Source organism: Pseudorasbora parva, chromosome 9 (genome assembly GCF_024679245.1).
Source record: "Pseudorasbora parva isolate DD20220531a chromosome 9, ASM2467924v1, whole genome shotgun sequence".
Classification (NCBI taxonomy): Eukaryota; Metazoa; Chordata; class Actinopteri; order Cypriniformes; family Gobionidae; genus Pseudorasbora; species Pseudorasbora parva.
Window position 1 is genome coordinate 31,920,009 of NC_090180.1, and position 16,739 is coordinate 31,936,747.

General features: G+C 39.6%; 1 protein-coding gene across 1 annotated transcript; it reads left to right on the plus strand.

Annotated features, from left to right (window-relative positions):
- The first annotated feature begins 4,658 nt into the window (after window positions 1-4,658).
- LOC137088882 (alpha-2-macroglobulin-like protein 1) lies at window positions 4,659-16,205 on the plus strand. The gene is made up of 34 exons (XM_067452245.1): window positions 4,659-4,832; window positions 7,407-7,587; window positions 7,653-7,809; window positions 7,881-7,933; window positions 8,052-8,072; window positions 8,165-8,330; window positions 8,407-8,491; window positions 8,566-8,677; window positions 8,751-8,871; window positions 8,949-9,058; window positions 9,128-9,298; window positions 9,375-9,599; window positions 9,677-9,889; window positions 9,973-10,122; window positions 10,534-10,680; window positions 10,761-10,836; window positions 11,050-11,209; window positions 11,314-11,539; window positions 12,577-12,700; window positions 12,767-12,888; window positions 12,965-13,016; window positions 13,110-13,193; window positions 13,282-13,458; window positions 13,566-13,641; window positions 13,734-13,890; window positions 14,421-14,495; window positions 14,565-14,733; window positions 14,806-14,990; window positions 15,063-15,284; window positions 15,352-15,473; window positions 15,589-15,670; window positions 15,759-15,842; window positions 15,921-16,026; window positions 16,108-16,205. The coding sequence occupies exons 1-34, from the start codon at window positions 4,750-4,752 to the stop codon at window positions 16,146-16,148; spliced, it is 4,335 nt and encodes a 1,444-aa protein (XP_067308346.1). The 5' UTR covers window positions 4,659-4,749; the 3' UTR covers window positions 16,149-16,205.
- Window positions 16,206-16,739: the final 534 nt, after the last annotated feature.

Consider the following 16,739-nt stretch of genomic DNA (forward strand, 5'->3'; position numbering starts at 1 on the left):
TGGTGGTTGTTCCATTCACTCTAGATATTGCATTATTCCAAGTCTGATATCCACTGCCAGATCCAGTCTGCATGGATTTTGTCTAGATTAGTACTATCTATGGACATTCAAATAATATATACATTATAAATTACTCCCTTCATATGCAGTGGAACACTTGTGTTCAATCCTGTAATGGAGGGAAAGTGGGCAATGATTTTGGATTATATGACAAATTTGGAAAATATCTAAACGTTTGATCTTGGCAGTCTTTAAAACCAAAATATTGTCTGTACTGAAAACAAATCTTTAGGGTATTTGGTACAACTGGGCATTGAGTATACAAAGAAATACCAAGGGGCAATTTAGATAAAGATAAAGCAGGAAGAGATGATGAAGTACATCATTTTTCCTCTGAAATACACCAGACATTATTGGAGTTTTTAAGGCAATAAAGTACTTTTAAGTTGAGCACAGTAATACCATGGTCAGTAAACCATTTATCAGTGGTTTTGGCACTGTGAGCAGGTGCCAGGTTGTGCTGAAAAATGAAATCATCTCTATAAAGCTTTTCAGCAGATCTGAAAAGATCAAAGATCAGATCTCCAAAATCTCCTGATTGCTAGCTGCATTGATCCTGCCCTTGATAAAACACAGTGGACCAACACCAGCAGCTGACATGGCACCCCAGACCATCACTGACTGTGGGTACTTGACACTGGACTTCAGGCATTTTGGCATTTCCTTCTCCCCAGTCTTCCTCCAGACTCTGGCACCTTGATTTCCGAATGGCATGCAAAATTTGCTTTCATCCGAAAAAAGTACTTTGGACCACTGAGCAACTGTCCAGTGCTGCTTCTCTAGCCCAAAAGTGGCTTGACCTGGGGAATGCGGCACCTGTAGCCCATTTCCTGCACACGCCTGTGCACGGTGGCTCTGGATGTTTCTACTCCAGACTCGGTCCACTGCTTCCGCAGGTCCCCCAAGGTCTAGAATCGGTGCTTCTCCACAATCTTCCTCAGGGTCCGGTCACCCCTTCTCATTGTGCAGCGTTTTTTGCCACACTTTTTCCTTCCAGCAGACTTCGCACTGAGGTGCCTTGATACAGTCCTTTTGGGAACAGCCTATTCATTAAGAAATTTCTTTCTGTGTCTTACCCTCTCTCTTGATGGTACCCGGGCGTGGCAGGGGGGCTCGACAGCACCCCCTTAATTGGGGTCTGAAAACTTGGTCCATAGATCAAACACACTTGCACGTAGATGTATGAAACTCGGTACACATATAGTGCTCATCAGGCTGAACAACTTTCGTGCTCTAAGTTATGCATCAGCCCAACAGCTATTATGGGTTTTTCAGAAAACGCATGTTCTGGAATTTAACATACTTCTCCTAGATGATTCCTCCCATCAGCACCAAACTCAGTCAGCATGAAGTCAAGACACCGAGGATGCTAAATTGCGAGCAGATTTTTGATATCTCAAACGGCTTGGCCGTGGCGAGGAGACAAATTTATGGCGAGAAAAGGGAAACAGGAAGTCAAAGTTATAGTGCCACCAACTGGCAGCAGGAAGTGTGTCACTTTCAAAATGCTTTGAAATCACCATCTTATTGAGTTAATTAGCTGATTCAAGCGTGGCACTAGGTGTCTACAATATTTGGGATTTTCCTTAGTTGTTATTTATAATCATCAAAAATTAAAAGAAGAGTGATGAGCCACTTAAAACTATTAACTATTTTTTTTCAGCCACAATACAATATTTAGAGATGTACATAGATATCTAAACTGAACTAAAAACACTTTTCTTAAATTATATGGGGATTTAAAAAAAAATCTATCTTGAAGTCCTTACTAAACTGGACACTATTTTGATGGGTGTCAGGGGGCAAATGTAACAGTGTTACAATTGCTCCCAACTGTACCACCTCATGACAAGCTCTGCTACTCTGCTAGCTAGAAACAACAAAGCTTATGTTTGACAAACATATCAAATGTTAGACAACAGAATGATCATGAAAACAAGACGGATTTAAATATAGACATGCATTTTTATAATTTAAGGAAAATACTGTAGATTAAAAAAATACATTCACACCGCAAAAATGAGTCTTTGCAGAAAAACTTAACCAAGACAGTATCACTCAGCAGCTTGTCCTTTGGCAGGCAGAGAGGACTGACGATATTACAATCGCCCTCTGTTACAATTGCACAGAAATCGCACTGTATGCCAGAGTGTGTCAATTTGGCAACTACCTAAAGACTATGGAATGTCAAAGCTGCCAATATTAAAAATAAATAAATAAATAAATACATAAATAAATAAATGAATATACAAATAAATGTAAATAAGCAAAAATAGATAAATATATAAATAAATGTACATAGAAAAGCAACACAAATGAATAATTATTTATACATTTATTTTCATATTTATGTATGTATTTATTTATTTATTTCCATATTTATTTATTCTTTTATTTATTTATACATTTATTTATTTATATTTTTTATTTATTTCCACATGTATTCCTTTCTACATTTATTTATTTATGTTTTTATTTATTTATGCATTTATTTATTTATACATTTATTTATTTTTGCATTTATTTATTTTGAGCGTAGGGTACTGTGTGTGTCTGTGATACTGTGTGTGTGATGATACTGTCTGTGATGAAGGACTTGGATAGGTATATGGCCAAAATCTTATAAAGTCATCCCCCTTACAGTAGCCTACTGTGTTGTAAAATGTACTGGGCTAACAAACATGAACAGCACCTTCAAAAGATCTGATAACAGGGACTCTGAAATGGAAGTGCTTGATATTTTCTCACGGAACATGTCCATCCCTTTATGACCACCATGTACCCTTCCTCTGATGCTACTTCCAGCAGAATGATGCACCATGTCACAAAGCTTGAATCATTTCAAATTGGTTTCTTGAACACAACAATGAGTTCACTGTACTAAAACGGCCCCCACAGTCACCAGATCTCAACCCAATAGAGCATCTTTGGGATGTGGTGGAATGAGAGCTTCGTAGATTAATCTAGATTAAAATGGCTCATCTGAATTCTGCCAAAGGCATTCAGAATATGTGTGCTACCCAAATAATAGGTATATTTACATGAACTGTAATCAGTTTAAAAGTCCAATCCGAATGAAAGTGCCCAAACCGAATGAAATTGTAATTGGTTTTAGAGGGGTGGGATAAACCTTTTCATGAACCGATCAAAAGAAAAATTTCACCATGTCCTTAATTAGTATAATTACTTTTGAAACAAAAAAATAATAAACTTTGAATTTATCAACAATATTGTTGTTTCATTTAACATTCATTGTTAAACAACAATCATTGTTTAACATGTTCAGACTGAGCCAATAGACCATTTTTACAGGATAAATTAAACATAAACAAAAAAAGGACATTTTCTTAAAAACTATTAAAATGGATTTATAGCGTTTTGGAAAAGAGCTCCTCATATATGTACTAGTAAGCTACATAACTTTATTATTATTATTATCATTATTCTTATTATTCTTATTATTATTATTATTATTATTATTATTATTATTATTATTATTATTATTACTATTACTATTATTATTATTGCTATTATTATTATTTACAAATCGCATCCAGGCTTTATAGGGCACAGGTGTTATATTCCCTATACAGCATGAAGTTCATTTTTCAATACAACAGGTGAGAAAAACTCATGGCCCCCGAAAAATAGCCTATCATCAATTATGTTGTTCCCCCGAACATGACCCCTTCTCTGCCAACTTTTTGAACATTTGGTCATGTATTTATTTATTTATTTTTATTAGGCCTATTATATATATATATATATATATATATATATATATATATATATATATATATATATATATATATATATATATATATATATATATATATATATATATATATTTTTTTTTTTAAAATAACGCATAAGCCTAAATAGAAATCATTAGAAAAAAATATACAGCTGAACCGCTTTAACACGTTTTGTTGTTTTTGATTTGTGTATTTTAAAGAATCAAACGAATGGATTAAACTCATTTATTAAGACAGTGACTTGCTGCCACCTGCTGTCTGTTTTAGTTTGATATTAAACATTTCACTTCATTGATTCCATCACGCCATATTTTTGGATTAACGTGACCTTCATACTTTTAATAAGGTTGCCTCTGGATATGAGTTTATGGAAGTAGGCTAAAGACTTGGAGCCATTGACTCCCATAGTAGGAAAAAAATACTATGGAAGTAAATGGCTCCAGTTATCTGATTGGTTACTGACATTCATCAAAATATCTTCCCTTGTGTTCAGCTGAAGAAAGAAATTCATACAGGTTTTAAACAACGTGGGGGTGAGTAAAGGACGACAGAATTTTCATTTTAAAGTGAACTAACCCTTTAAATCCCAACCTCAGCCCATTCAGAAGTAGGCCTACCGGTATTAGGTAAAAACATATACATGGAAGCCTGACAAAAATGCTTATTTTAAAGAAAAACATCAAATTAATTTAGAGGCTTTTGCATGAAGTCTTCATTTATTATGTATTTATTTATTTTTAATATTGGCAGCTTTGACATTCCATAAAAGACGTCCTGATTGCCTGAGTGGTAAATCAACCTGAACCCAATTATTAAGAGCGTTTTAATAACGCTGCATGCCATCGGTAGGACAGACGATTTAGATTTAAGCTGTAGAGCAGTGTACATGTGTGCTGCTCGATTTCTTTGTAGTCTTGTTGGATGATTGCTCTTCATGGCTGTGAGGGAGATTTGTGTTTGGAAAGGGCTCATTTTAGCCCTTTTCCTCTTTGCTGTTGATGGACAGACATCAGGACCGTAAGTAAGGACCGCAGTTCGAGCTTGCGGTTCAATATGCAGAATTAGTTTGGCCATATAGATCCCAAGCGCGACGTCTATAATAACATATGTCAATCTTGATTCGTGAATTTTAATGCAGTTCTCCGTTCAGAAATGTTTCCCTTTTTTAAGTGATGTTACTCAAATAGACTAGTCCGATTTGTGACCGATTTGGACAGTGCTGGTCCGTGAACCATTTGACTTGCCAACCCATTTCAAAGCGCAGTTTCGGGCAGTTAGCCCTTGCTGAAATCATATAGCCTACCTCACTATCGATTTGTGAAATTTTTCACACTGCAGTTTGGGTCAGTTAACCCTTCTGAGTCATTAAGTTAACTATTGTGTTAATGACCCTAGGAAGGGTTTGCTAACCCAAACTGAGCTCTGAAAGTCAGAAGAGTGAAATTCAGCACCCAGGAACTGTAGTTGTTAAAGTAAAGAGGCAAGAGCTCAACTAAAGCAAACACTGACGGTGACTTGAAACACAACTTTCCATAAAATCTGAACATTTAATTCTCAATAAGAGCTTTTGTAGATGTATGACAAAGTCAAACTGGTAACACTTTGAATAATGGTCCTATTAATAGATACCTATGCAATAAGTAGAACTACATTAACACTTCAGCTACTACTATTAACTAATATAGAAACAAGCTGAACTAATCCGCAAGTAATATTGAATTAAGGCCTAAGATAGGAAAGATGGGTAAAAAGGTAAAATTATAAATAATTCCTAATGAATTACTAATCACAACATTAACATGTCTGAGATGTGAGATTTTCTGTTTACTCTCAATGTGGTCAAAATGCATCACTAACAACTTTAATTAGTCATAATGCAGCAACTTCTATTGATCTGGACCATTATTTTAAAGTGGAAAACATTGTAGTTCTTAAATGTCTTTTGTTACTCTGAATAAAGTAATAAAATGCATCTCAAGTACTCAAGCAACCTTCAAGGACTACTGGTGATCTGGACCATTATTTTAAAGTGAGAACATATTTTCCATTTTAAAATAATGGTTTAGAAACTCTAGATCTAGATCACTAGTAGCGCCTGCATAATAGGTTACACTTAAAGCTGCTGTCTGTAACTTGTTGTTGTTGTTGTTTTTTTATGTGTTCAAGATTTACAAATATTATACAATGTACAACATGAATCCATTTTCTAAACCATGTTTTTGTCTTAACCTGAATCATTATGGTACACTTATAATAAGTGTTTATATTGGGACTATTTCAGGCCTGACTAGTAGGTACTGCTGCGGAGGACCACAGTCCCTACATGTGTGACTCGCCATAGACATGAACAGAGAGAAGTAGCTCTGGCTGCAATGTTCTTCCACAAGACGCGTGCAGTTCTGTTTATTAACTGCTAGAGTGCAAAAAGTTATGGATTGCAGCTTTAAATAATTAGTGATGCTCTTTATGACTTTATTCAGAGTAAAGAAAATAATTACATCTCAGAAACCCAATAATGTTGTGATAATTGGTTGGTTAGTTAACAGTAATTAATGAGGCTAATCTCAGTCAGTAACTATTGATTACTTAAGGCACTAGCTCCTAAATTTGATGTTACTTTCTGATTAGTTCAGTTTGTTTCTATATAAGTTAATAGTAGTAGTTGTGTGTTAATGTAGTGCTACTTATTAGTCCTGCATTACTTATTAGTTATGCAGTTGTATTGCAAAATTGCTTGAGGCTCCCCGCAGACATGTAGTTAACTGAACTGAGATCAATAACCCAAAAATAACAAACCTCACACCAGAATAAACCTTTCAACCAATCATTCACATTTTGAGTCGCAGCATGAGTTGGATTAATGTATCGTGACTGAGCTGACTGGCAAGATGACGGAAGATTTGGTTTCTAGGTGAAATGTAAAAGCACTATTTACACAAGTTTGTCACTGTACTGTTTTATTCTTTAAAAATAATAGGAGGATGAACCAGCCATTCAAGCAAAATGAATTCTAAACTAAAAAGTAAAGTTAATTCATATACTGCACTAGTGAGTTTTCAGTTAATTCTGGAAGCTCTGCTTCCATAGGAATTCATTGAAAGCACTCGCTTTGCTGTACAATGATATTAATGCCCAAGTGGCTGTGCACGTTTTACTTCCGTTTTAGAATTAGCTTTAAAAAAAAAAAAAAGCCCCGTCTGTGATTACTGGTATTACCGGTGTTGTCACACATCACCATAAATGGTGGGAATTTCCTTACTCGCATTTTTAAAAAGAGATGAATTTTAAGATTTCATGTTAAATATGTTTAAATGCACTGCTGCAATTAAGATTTTGTCAGAACCTCTAGTAAGTTGCATGTTCTCTGTTAAGAATCGTGATTTCTATCAAGAACCAATCGTTTCTGTTTATCCAGAATCGTGCAGCTCTAACTCCCGCCTGACCATGTAAACTCACCCCCAACAGTGTCACTTTGGGCTATTTTTAATTGTCCATTATGAACAGACCTGTCAACCCTGTGGCAGCCACTTTATGTGAATGTTCTGACCTGATTCCCTTTGGTCACTAAATCTAAATTTCATGTGTCCACAGGTTATTCATGGTGACGGTCCCTGCAGTGATTGAGTCTGGATCTGAGGCCAAATTATGCATAACCCTTCTGAAACCCCAAGAGAGTCTCACAATGACAGTTTCTCTGCTTGATGTCAACAGGACTATTCAACTTGTGCAGACAGTTTCTTCTAAGCCGTTTCACAACTGCTTCAGTTTCCAGGTCTGTTTTCATGAGACATGTGGCTTTTTCTTTTCTGGTTTGTTGTTAACTGGGTTTCTCTATAGGCTCCTCGAGTAGATGGAGAATCTGTGCAGAAGCTGAAGGTGGAAGTTCAAGGGAGGATCTTCAGAGCAACCGAAGAGAGGAAAGTCATGTTCAGACGTTACCTGCCTTTGACCTTCATCCAAACAGACAAACCCATCTACAATCCAGGGCAAACAGGTGAGCAGTCATGACCCTTGATTGAATATTAGTTTTGATCATCAATTGCATGATGCCGCTGTCTTTTGCAGTGAATTTCAGAGTTGTCACCATGGATCCCAGATTTTTGCCTTTTGATCAGATGGTAAGACCTGAACAGACCTGAAAAAAATAGCATGCAATAAATTGGCAGTTTTGCACTCTTCAATGGCCGGTGTACCAATGTTTGTGTTTTAAATGCCTATGTCTTTGTGTCCTTGCAGTACAATCTGGTGGTGCTAGAGGTAAGAATTTGTTCCAGTGCAAGTATTTGAATGGTGCCAATTAAGCTTTTTGCATGTCTGCTGTTTTTCTGAGCTGTTAATTGTCTTAATAGGACAATAATAATAACCGGATTGGTCAGTGGACAAACGTTTCCTCACCGCAGTGGATCTTGCAGCTTTCTCACGAGTTAAACCCAGAGGCTCAGCTAGGGATGTACACACTAAAGGCTTTTATTGGTGACCGGATGATCTCCCAAGTTTTTGAGGTGAAAAAATACGGTAAGTGGTGCATGTACAATGTGCAGCAGTTCAATGAAAGAGCTAAGGTCTTAGAAGAGTCTTGTTTCTTGTTTAGTTTTGCCCAAGTTTGATGTGACCGTAAATACACCACAGATGTTCAGTGTTGGAGATTTGGGGCTAAAGGTTGAGGCCTGTGCCAAGTGAGTGAGGCTTCCATTCTCTTGTCTTGTGGTTGGTCAGTTTTTGATCTTGTTCCCTGTGACTCATTTCCCAGATACACGTATGGCCAGCCTGTACCTGGCCAAGCGTTGATGGAAGTGTGCCGTAATCCATTTCCATATGTTGTTCCTAATGTGAGCCGTCGGTGTCTGAATAAAACCACAAAGGTGTGACTCCTGCGTTACAGTGGATGGTGTCTCCTGCTTGTTCTTGCATTAAATGTGCCTTTTCTTCTACCAGATGAATGCCACGGGCTGTGCCTCCCTTACTGTTAATGCGTCAGAATTTTTCAACACTGAATTTGAATATGATATGCAAGACACATTTCTTGTAAATGTGAATGTCACTGAGGAGGGAACAGGTGAGCTATTGGCTGATCTGAACCAATGGTACATGTATGAAGTTGACGTGTTTATCCGGTGTTTCTTTTTTCTGTAGATGTAGTGATGTCAAAATCTGCAACTGTGTCCATTACATTTGAAGTTGGCAAGGTCACGTTTGTGGACCTCCCAGATTATTTTGAACCTGGATTAACAATTAATGGAAAGGTAAATTTATCCCTGGTTTCAGAAGCCTTCACATTGGGTCCCTTGTCTAACCTTGATCATTCCTAACAGATATCAGTGTCTCGTTTTGATGGTACTCCCATCGTGAACAAAGCGGTGTATCTCCTGGACGGTAACAGCTGGCCCAACAAACTGTGGCTGAATCTGACCACAAATCAGAATGGCCTGGCCACGTTCTCCCTCAACACTGCTGATCTTACTAAAGCTGATCTCAGTCTGGTGGTACGATTTGCTCTCTATCTTGTGACATGAAGATTTTTCTCTTGCAAGAAACTGATTCTGTTCCATTGTTCCCCAGGCAAGTGTGACTCCAGCGGTTGTTTATAGTTACAGATCACCATACTTCACTACAGATAGGAGGGTTGTTCAGCTTCTCCGACCCACTTCTGACAACCCATCATCTAGTGAACTGACTATAGTGAAGCTCGAGCAGCCGCTTAAATGTGGTGCTGTGTTTCCAGTAACTGTGACGTATTCCTTTGTTGGAGAGACTGGTGACTACAATGCTGACATCATCTATATGGTGAATGGACATCAGATTTATTTATTAACTGCTTTTGTCTGTCCAGTGCATCTTATGCACCGTTTGTCTTCTGTCAGGTCTTGTCCAGAGGAGTGATCGTCCTCCATGGATTTCAGAGAGTAAGCGTGAGGGCTTCTAATACAGTCAGAAGTGGCTCTGTGTCTTTCCAACTGTTTGTCACTGCTGCTATGGCTCCAGCAGTGCAGATTCTGGCCTACTGTATTCTGCCCAGTGAGAAAGTAGTTGCTGCTAGTGTGTCTTTTGAGACAGAAATGTGTTTCCAAAACCAGGTATGTGCACTGGCATCTTTTGGCTAATGGGGGTTCACAGGGGAATGGTGACGTGCCCTACAGCTTGGTGGTCCTTGTTTCAGGTGTCTCTGCAGTTCTCTCCTGATACAGCCGTTCCTGCTGAGAGAAATGTTCTGACTGTCTCTGCTCAAGCAGGATCTCTGTGTGGCATCAGTGCTGTTGATCAGAGTGTCCGGATCATGGAGCCAGGAAGACGTCTGAGTGCTAAAATGGTATCCATGTACAGCTGATTTGATTTGTGTTGGTATTGATTGAAATGTAAGTTTCTTTAGAATTTGAGTAATGCTGATGGCTCAGTTTGACAAGCCTATCCTTTTTTGTGACTGATTGGATTATAGCAGTTTTTTTTAGTCTGCATCTCTAACAGAGGCCAGCTAGTAGCTCCTGTGCAAGTAAACCTCACTCCTATGATCTCAAGAGACTCTAGAGATTGTAGCCTTTAGCCTCCGTGTTAGTGTCTGACTCATGCTGGACCGGAGTTTGAGTCCTGCTTGGGGTGGGCTGTTCAAGCAGGAGGGGTTGCACGTCTAACGCATAACATAATAAATACTTTAACTTGCCAAACAATGCATTAGTTACATTTTCCAGAAACGAGTGACTTAAACACCTTTCTTTGTCCCCAGGTGTTTGACTTGCTCCCAGTGCAATCGCTATCAGGTTATCCAGATAGCATTGCGGATGAACCAGAGTGTTTTGGTATTCTATCCCGTTGGTCTATTTATATACCTCACGACACTGTTTCTACAAATGAAGCTTACACAACCTTCAAGGTACAAAACAACTCGACCATTTAGTCACTGAATAATGCAGCATTGACTTTAAATCTGTTTCTCACTTGTTAATCTGACAGAACCTGGGAATGAAGGTCGCAACAAATCTTGCTGTACGAGCCCCTCCGTGCAAGCTGTATCCCAGCTTCCCTGAAAGTAGGTCTATGCAGACAGGCTATTTCCAAAAGTTCACTCTGCATGATGTGGTGAACTGGCCTTGACAAAAAAGGGAGGTTATTCACTTGTTTTTGTTTTTGTTTTTATTTTATTAATGCCATGAGGGTGTTTATGAACCACTTGAACGATCATGTTCGTTCTGCAGACATTGACAGTTCAGAGTAAATCAGTATAAAATCGCTTCTCTTTCAGTGGAGATTTTCCGTGGTCCTAATGGAGAAATGGCTGATACTTTAGTACTAGCAACAGCGAGAACACTTCCTCTTTTGGAGGAGCCATCACTTCCTGCTTCTAAAGTGACCATCAGGACTTACTTTCCAGAAACCTGGCTCTGGCAGCTTGCTCAAGTGGGGTTGGTAGAGCATCTTGTGCTTAATCCTTCTAAAGCTACTCATCCTTTTTTTTTTTTTTTTTTTAAATACTTCCCTCTTATTTCTTTTTTCTGCTGTCCTTCAGAGCCACTGGATCCACAAAAGTTCCCCTCATGGTTCCAGACACCATCACCACATGGGAGACAGAGGCATTCTGCCTGTCATCCAAAGGTTTTGGTCTGGCACCTCCTGCTCAGCTGACAGTCTTCCAGCCCTTCTTCCTGGAGCTCTCCCTGCCATACTCCATCATCCGTGGGGAGTCTTTTGATCTGAAGGCCACAGTCTTCAGCTATCTGACCAAATGCATAATGGTCTGTCATGTTTTTTTTGTGTATAATATGCAAAATGTCAGGCCAAACTCAGTCCTTTAGGGCCACTGTCCTGCAGAGTTTAGCTTTAACTTGCCTCAATACACCTTCCTTGAAGACCTTCATTTAGCTGGTTCAGGTGTTTAATTGGTGCTGGAGCCAAACCTTGCAGAATGGTGGCCCTCCAGGTGCAGGGTTGGACACCCCTGATGTAAGAGAAACGGGTCAATTTTATCTCAAAGGGAATTACTTTTAGAGCATTTTGAAAGGGTCAGTGCTGCAACTCTGCAGACATTAATATCCAACCAGTAGTGAAAACACCAGTTAATTAAGGCAACATAAACTAAAGTGTTAAGCGTATAAAACAAGAACACTACTTTTAAATGCAAACAAGACTTTTTTTTCTCTTTTTTTTAAATTATTTTTAAAAAATAAATAAATATCGATGATGGGAGCAATCACACTTGCAGGTTAGACATGACCTGGATGAACCATCAATCAGTACTTTAACCCTCCCATGGTTTCTTAGATGAGGTTATTCCACTCTTCAATCAATGCATCAGTTAAGTTAGAATCTGGAAGTATTACTTAGTGTTTGTAATTTGTGAATTCTTTGAATAGGGTTTCTTTTCTTGTGTCTGGGGGCCTGACTTCTGAGGTGGCTTTCGCGCCTCACCATAAATTTAAAATTGTGGTGTCAACTTCCCACTCAGAGTACAGAGAAGCATTTAGACATGCTTGAATAAGAATGCTACATCTTAGATTTCAATCAAGCAGTCTTCTGAATTATGATTGCATGCAATGAAAGTGTGCCTTGCTTGGTAACAGTCATCCATTTGATAGTTACTTGGTCTCGGATCATAAATTGAGTGGGCTCCGTTAAGACTATTAATTTGGGTCTGGAGTGAGTTTGTGTGGAATTATTTAAATCACATGGAAGGTTAATTTGTGTTGGCTTTGCCCCCAAATCCTACAAATAGATCTGTATAGGGAAGGTCATGTGTCTTTGTTCCATGTGCTGGGTGTTTTTTTTTTGGCAGGTTAAAGTGACTCCAGCTTTGTCCTCGAACTACACTCTTAAACCATATGCTGATCCATATTCGTCTTGTCTTTGTGCCAATGGGAGAAAGACCTTCAAATGGGTTCTCTCAGCTTCTGTTCTCGGTCAGTTTTGGACTGTCTTTCTAAATTTGAAGTGTATGTGGTGTTGCTCATTTATGTCACCCACAGGAGCTATCAATGTGACTGTCAATGCTTCAGCTGAGCCATCCCGGACTCGATGTGGCACTGAAGCCGTGACTGTGCCGACGAGAGGGCGCATTGACGTTGTCACTCGAAGTCTACTTGTCCTGGTAAGTGTTAAACTTCTTCTGGGGTTTGCTCATGGGGCTCATTCCGGTTTAACGATGTGGTTTATTGCTTTAATAGCCTGAAGGAGTTGAAAGAACAAACACCCAGAGTTGGTTGCTGTGTCCAAAGGGTTTGTTTGCACTCAGTGATTCCCAAACATTCTCCCTGTACAGCCAAACATTAGCTTAGTGCTCAATGCTAATCCTTTCTCTTTGGTCTACAGGAAACGTTCTCTCTGAAGATGTGACTCTGACATTTCCAACAAATGTGGTTCAGGGATCTGCCAGATGCTCCGTTTCAGTCCTTGGTAAAGCATTTCATTGAGTAGAAACTGGCAGGGGATGTTTGGAAAAATAACTGTTTCTGATGTGGGCTTTATGCTTATCCTCTTGTAGGGGATATAATGGGTCGTGCACTGAAGAATCTAGATGGGTTGCTACAGATGCCATATGGCTGTGGAGAACAGAATATGATTGTTCTTGCTCCCAATATTTACATCCTGCTGTACCTGAAGGTCACGGGGCAACTCACTGCAGCCATTAGAGAGACTGCCACAGGCTACCTTCAGAGTGGTATGGATGACCAAACCTACTTTAAATAGTCCTGCTCTTCTCATTGGAGAATCAGACTGTCTAACTCCTGTCCTGATCCATTTACATGTGGCTTTTAACCTAATCAGGATACCAACGACAACTGAACTACAGGCACAATGATGGTTCATTCAGCACCTTTGGTAATGATGAATCCAATACGTGGTGAGTTTCATGCTGTTCTACTGCTGTGTATAATCTGTCACCAGCGGTTTGTAAATTCAGTTTGTGATACCACATGTGATCTACATGGCCAGGTTGACCGCCTTTGTCCTGAGGTCTTTTGGACTAGCGAGGGAATTCGTCTTCATAGATCCGAATGTCCTGCAGAGTGCAAAGGACTGGTTGATCAGCACGCAGGGTTCAGACGGCTGTTTTGTGCAGCAGGGAACTTTGCACCACAATGAAATGAAGGTACACTACATGTTTCTTAATGTGCTCCATCTAGAGCTGCACAATTAATCTTTAAGATATTGCAATCTCTATTCAAACACCCAGATGACTTTATTTTTAAATGACAACGATCCCGCTGTCTATAATGGCCATTTCACGTCATAAGTGTGAGCTTGAGCGCATATTTTTTTGCAGCCCATGTTAATGAATGATAGTTTGGCTGTCATGCTCCTAATGTGAACACTCATTCATTGTGAAGGGCAGCAAAAAAGGCTGCTCACACCCTGTCACTTGTGATGTGAAACAGAGGACTTTAGGGACTTTAAAGTACGATCATCACATCTGTGTTCTTGCTGATGCTGATCCAAAGAGCAGCTGCCATGTAAATGTATAGAGAAAAAGCCTTGGTCTTTTCAACCACACAATTTATTGGCCTTGTGTACTGGCATAAACTGAGAATAACGATTTTCCTACGATTCTGAATTGTGCAGCTCTAACCAATGGACTTGGTGTGAGACCATTCTAAATCAATTTTGCTGGTGTGTTTTTAGGGTGGAGTTGGTGATGGTGTGACCATGACTGCCTACATTGTTGCATCGCTGCTTGAGCTAGGCGTCCCTGTCACAGTAAAAACATCCCCAGTAGCAAATTACCTTCCTTTTCTGGCTTTTGTCTGATATCTGGTTCGCTTTCAGGATCCTGTCCTTGCCAACGCTCTGTCCTGCTTGAGGCCTGTTGTTGGGAGCCTGGGAAACGCTTACGCCACGGCTCTACTGGCCTACGCCTTCAGTCTGGCTGGGGCTGGAGAGACCACCACTCGATCACAGCTTTTAACTGCCTTGAACAACCGTGCCATTTCTGAAGGTGAAATTGACCTTCAGCTTGTTTGAGCTGTTGTGTTTGTCATTGACTTTCTCCCCTCCTTCTCTTCCTAAGGCACTAAACTCCATTGGTCTCAGACAACATCTGGTGATACTCTGGCAGTGGAGATCAGTGCTTATGTGCTGCTAGCGGTTCTCACTGAACGTCCTCTTACGACAGCTACTCTGGGCTATGCTAACCGCATTGTCAACTGGCTGGTGACTCAGCAGAATCCTTATGGAGGCTTCTCCTCCACCCAGGTGCCGCTGACTACCAAATGTGATCAAAAACATTTCAGTGGAATTTATTTTTAATCTGGTGCTTGTTTTCAGGACACAGTGGTGGCTCTTCATGCCTTGTCTGTGTACGCTGCTCAAGTCTTCAGTTTAGATGGCTCCAGCACTGTTACCGTAAAGTCATCAGTAGTAGGAGGAGACTCTTATAGCTTCACTGTGAATCGGGACAACAGGCTGCTGTATCAGGAGAAGCTGCTGAAGAATGTTCCTGGCAAATATAGTGTTAAAGCATCAGGATCCACTTGTGTGTCTGTGCAGGTCTGTATTTTAAGCCTTTACACTTTCTAGTTCACATCAAAATCTTAGTGCTTTACTTGTACTATAGGTTGCATGTTTCTACAACATCCCAACACCAATTAAAGATACCAAAACACTGAGTGTCGACGCGACAGTGACTGGAGACTGCCAACTGCTTGGGGCCAATCTCATGTTGAACTTCACAGTGAAGTAAGAACACCTTTGACTTTGTCCTGAAGCCAGCTCTTGTTTGTTCCTCTTACAAAAGGAAGCTGTGTTCTTAATCTTGTTGACTAAACCTCTTTATTTCCCACGTCACACTCAGATACAACGGTGTAAAAGCAAGCACTAACATGGTTATCGTGGACATTAAGCTCCTGTCAGGCTTCACAGCAGATACGTCACCGGTTTGTGTGTTTAAGGTTTTAGTTCCAAGATGCTTGGAGTGCCTTTAGATGTAATGGTGTCTGTAAATAATGATCTCTTTCCTCTCAGCTTGGTTCTCCACCCCAATCGTTTGCCCCGCTGGTAGAACGAGTTGATGCTGATGATGATCATGTCCTAGTCTATCTGAAAGAGGTGAGACTGTATACATTGGGTACAGTCACTAGCTGTCATCTTGTGTTTGTGCTGCTGTTTATAGTTTCGATCTCACAGGTTCCCAAAGGAGTCCCCATGATTTACACTCTTCAGCTGAAACGGGTCCTTCCAGTGACTAATCTTAAACCAGCGGTCATCAATGTTTATGACTACTATCAGACGAGTATGCTTTCATCCCTAATCATGCTTTGCTCTGACTGAATTCACTGATCATGATCCAGCTCATTTGATGTTCCTCTTTCAGGTGACTCGTTTGAGACGACCTACACATCTCCCTGTCCATAGTTTGATTCAGTAGTGGCTGCAAGAAACATGACCTGAATAAAAATGCTTTTACAATCAGTCCTTTTTCTGTTTTATTTGTCTTATGTCTGAAGAGAGAAGGAATTGCAAAGTATATTACAAACATGGAGAGACTTGACAAGGTTGTTAGCCCATTGTGTCTGACTTATTTCTTCAAATGTGTACAAGTGTTAATCGTCTAGTTTGGGGGGAGGTTTGCACCCTTTTTTAAAATGTGATCATTGGAGTCCATACAGAGTAGAAATGTTCGCTGAATTCTCTAAGAGAATGGATTAATAAAATAGTTGTAAGGACTGCATTAAATAACTAAGCCAGAGTGAAACTAAGGGTGGGTTCTTGGATTTCCAATCAAGTAAAATGCTCCAAGCCCAAATACATGTGCAATCATCTTTTCTTTTTTTGGTCATGACCACACCTTGTTCAGATACTCCAAAAACAACCATTTCAAAGCTAGGTCTGACTATCCTTACTATATGCCTCAGAAAATTTTAAATGTAGCTCTTGTCCCTTTTAGTCAAGCAGTCTAGAGCAAGCCTAGAACGTATGAGCCAAGTCTGCTTTATCAGAACAATG

What these genes read in the sequence shown, in the direction of transcription:
- LOC137088882 (XM_067452245.1), top strand. Translation starts at nt 4,750, where the DNA reads ATGGCTGTGAGGGAGATTTGTGTTTGGAAAGGGCTCATTTTAGCCCTT. An exon ending in CTCGAAGTCTACTTGTCCTG is followed by an intron (nt 12,889 to 12,964) that starts GTAAGTGTTAAA and finishes TTGCTTTAATAG; the next exon opens with CCTGAAGGAGTTGAAAGAAC. An exon ending in CCACTTGTGTGTCTGTGCAG is followed by an intron (nt 15,285 to 15,351) that starts GTCTGTATTTTA and finishes CTTGTACTATAG; the next exon opens with GTTGCATGTTTCTACAACAT.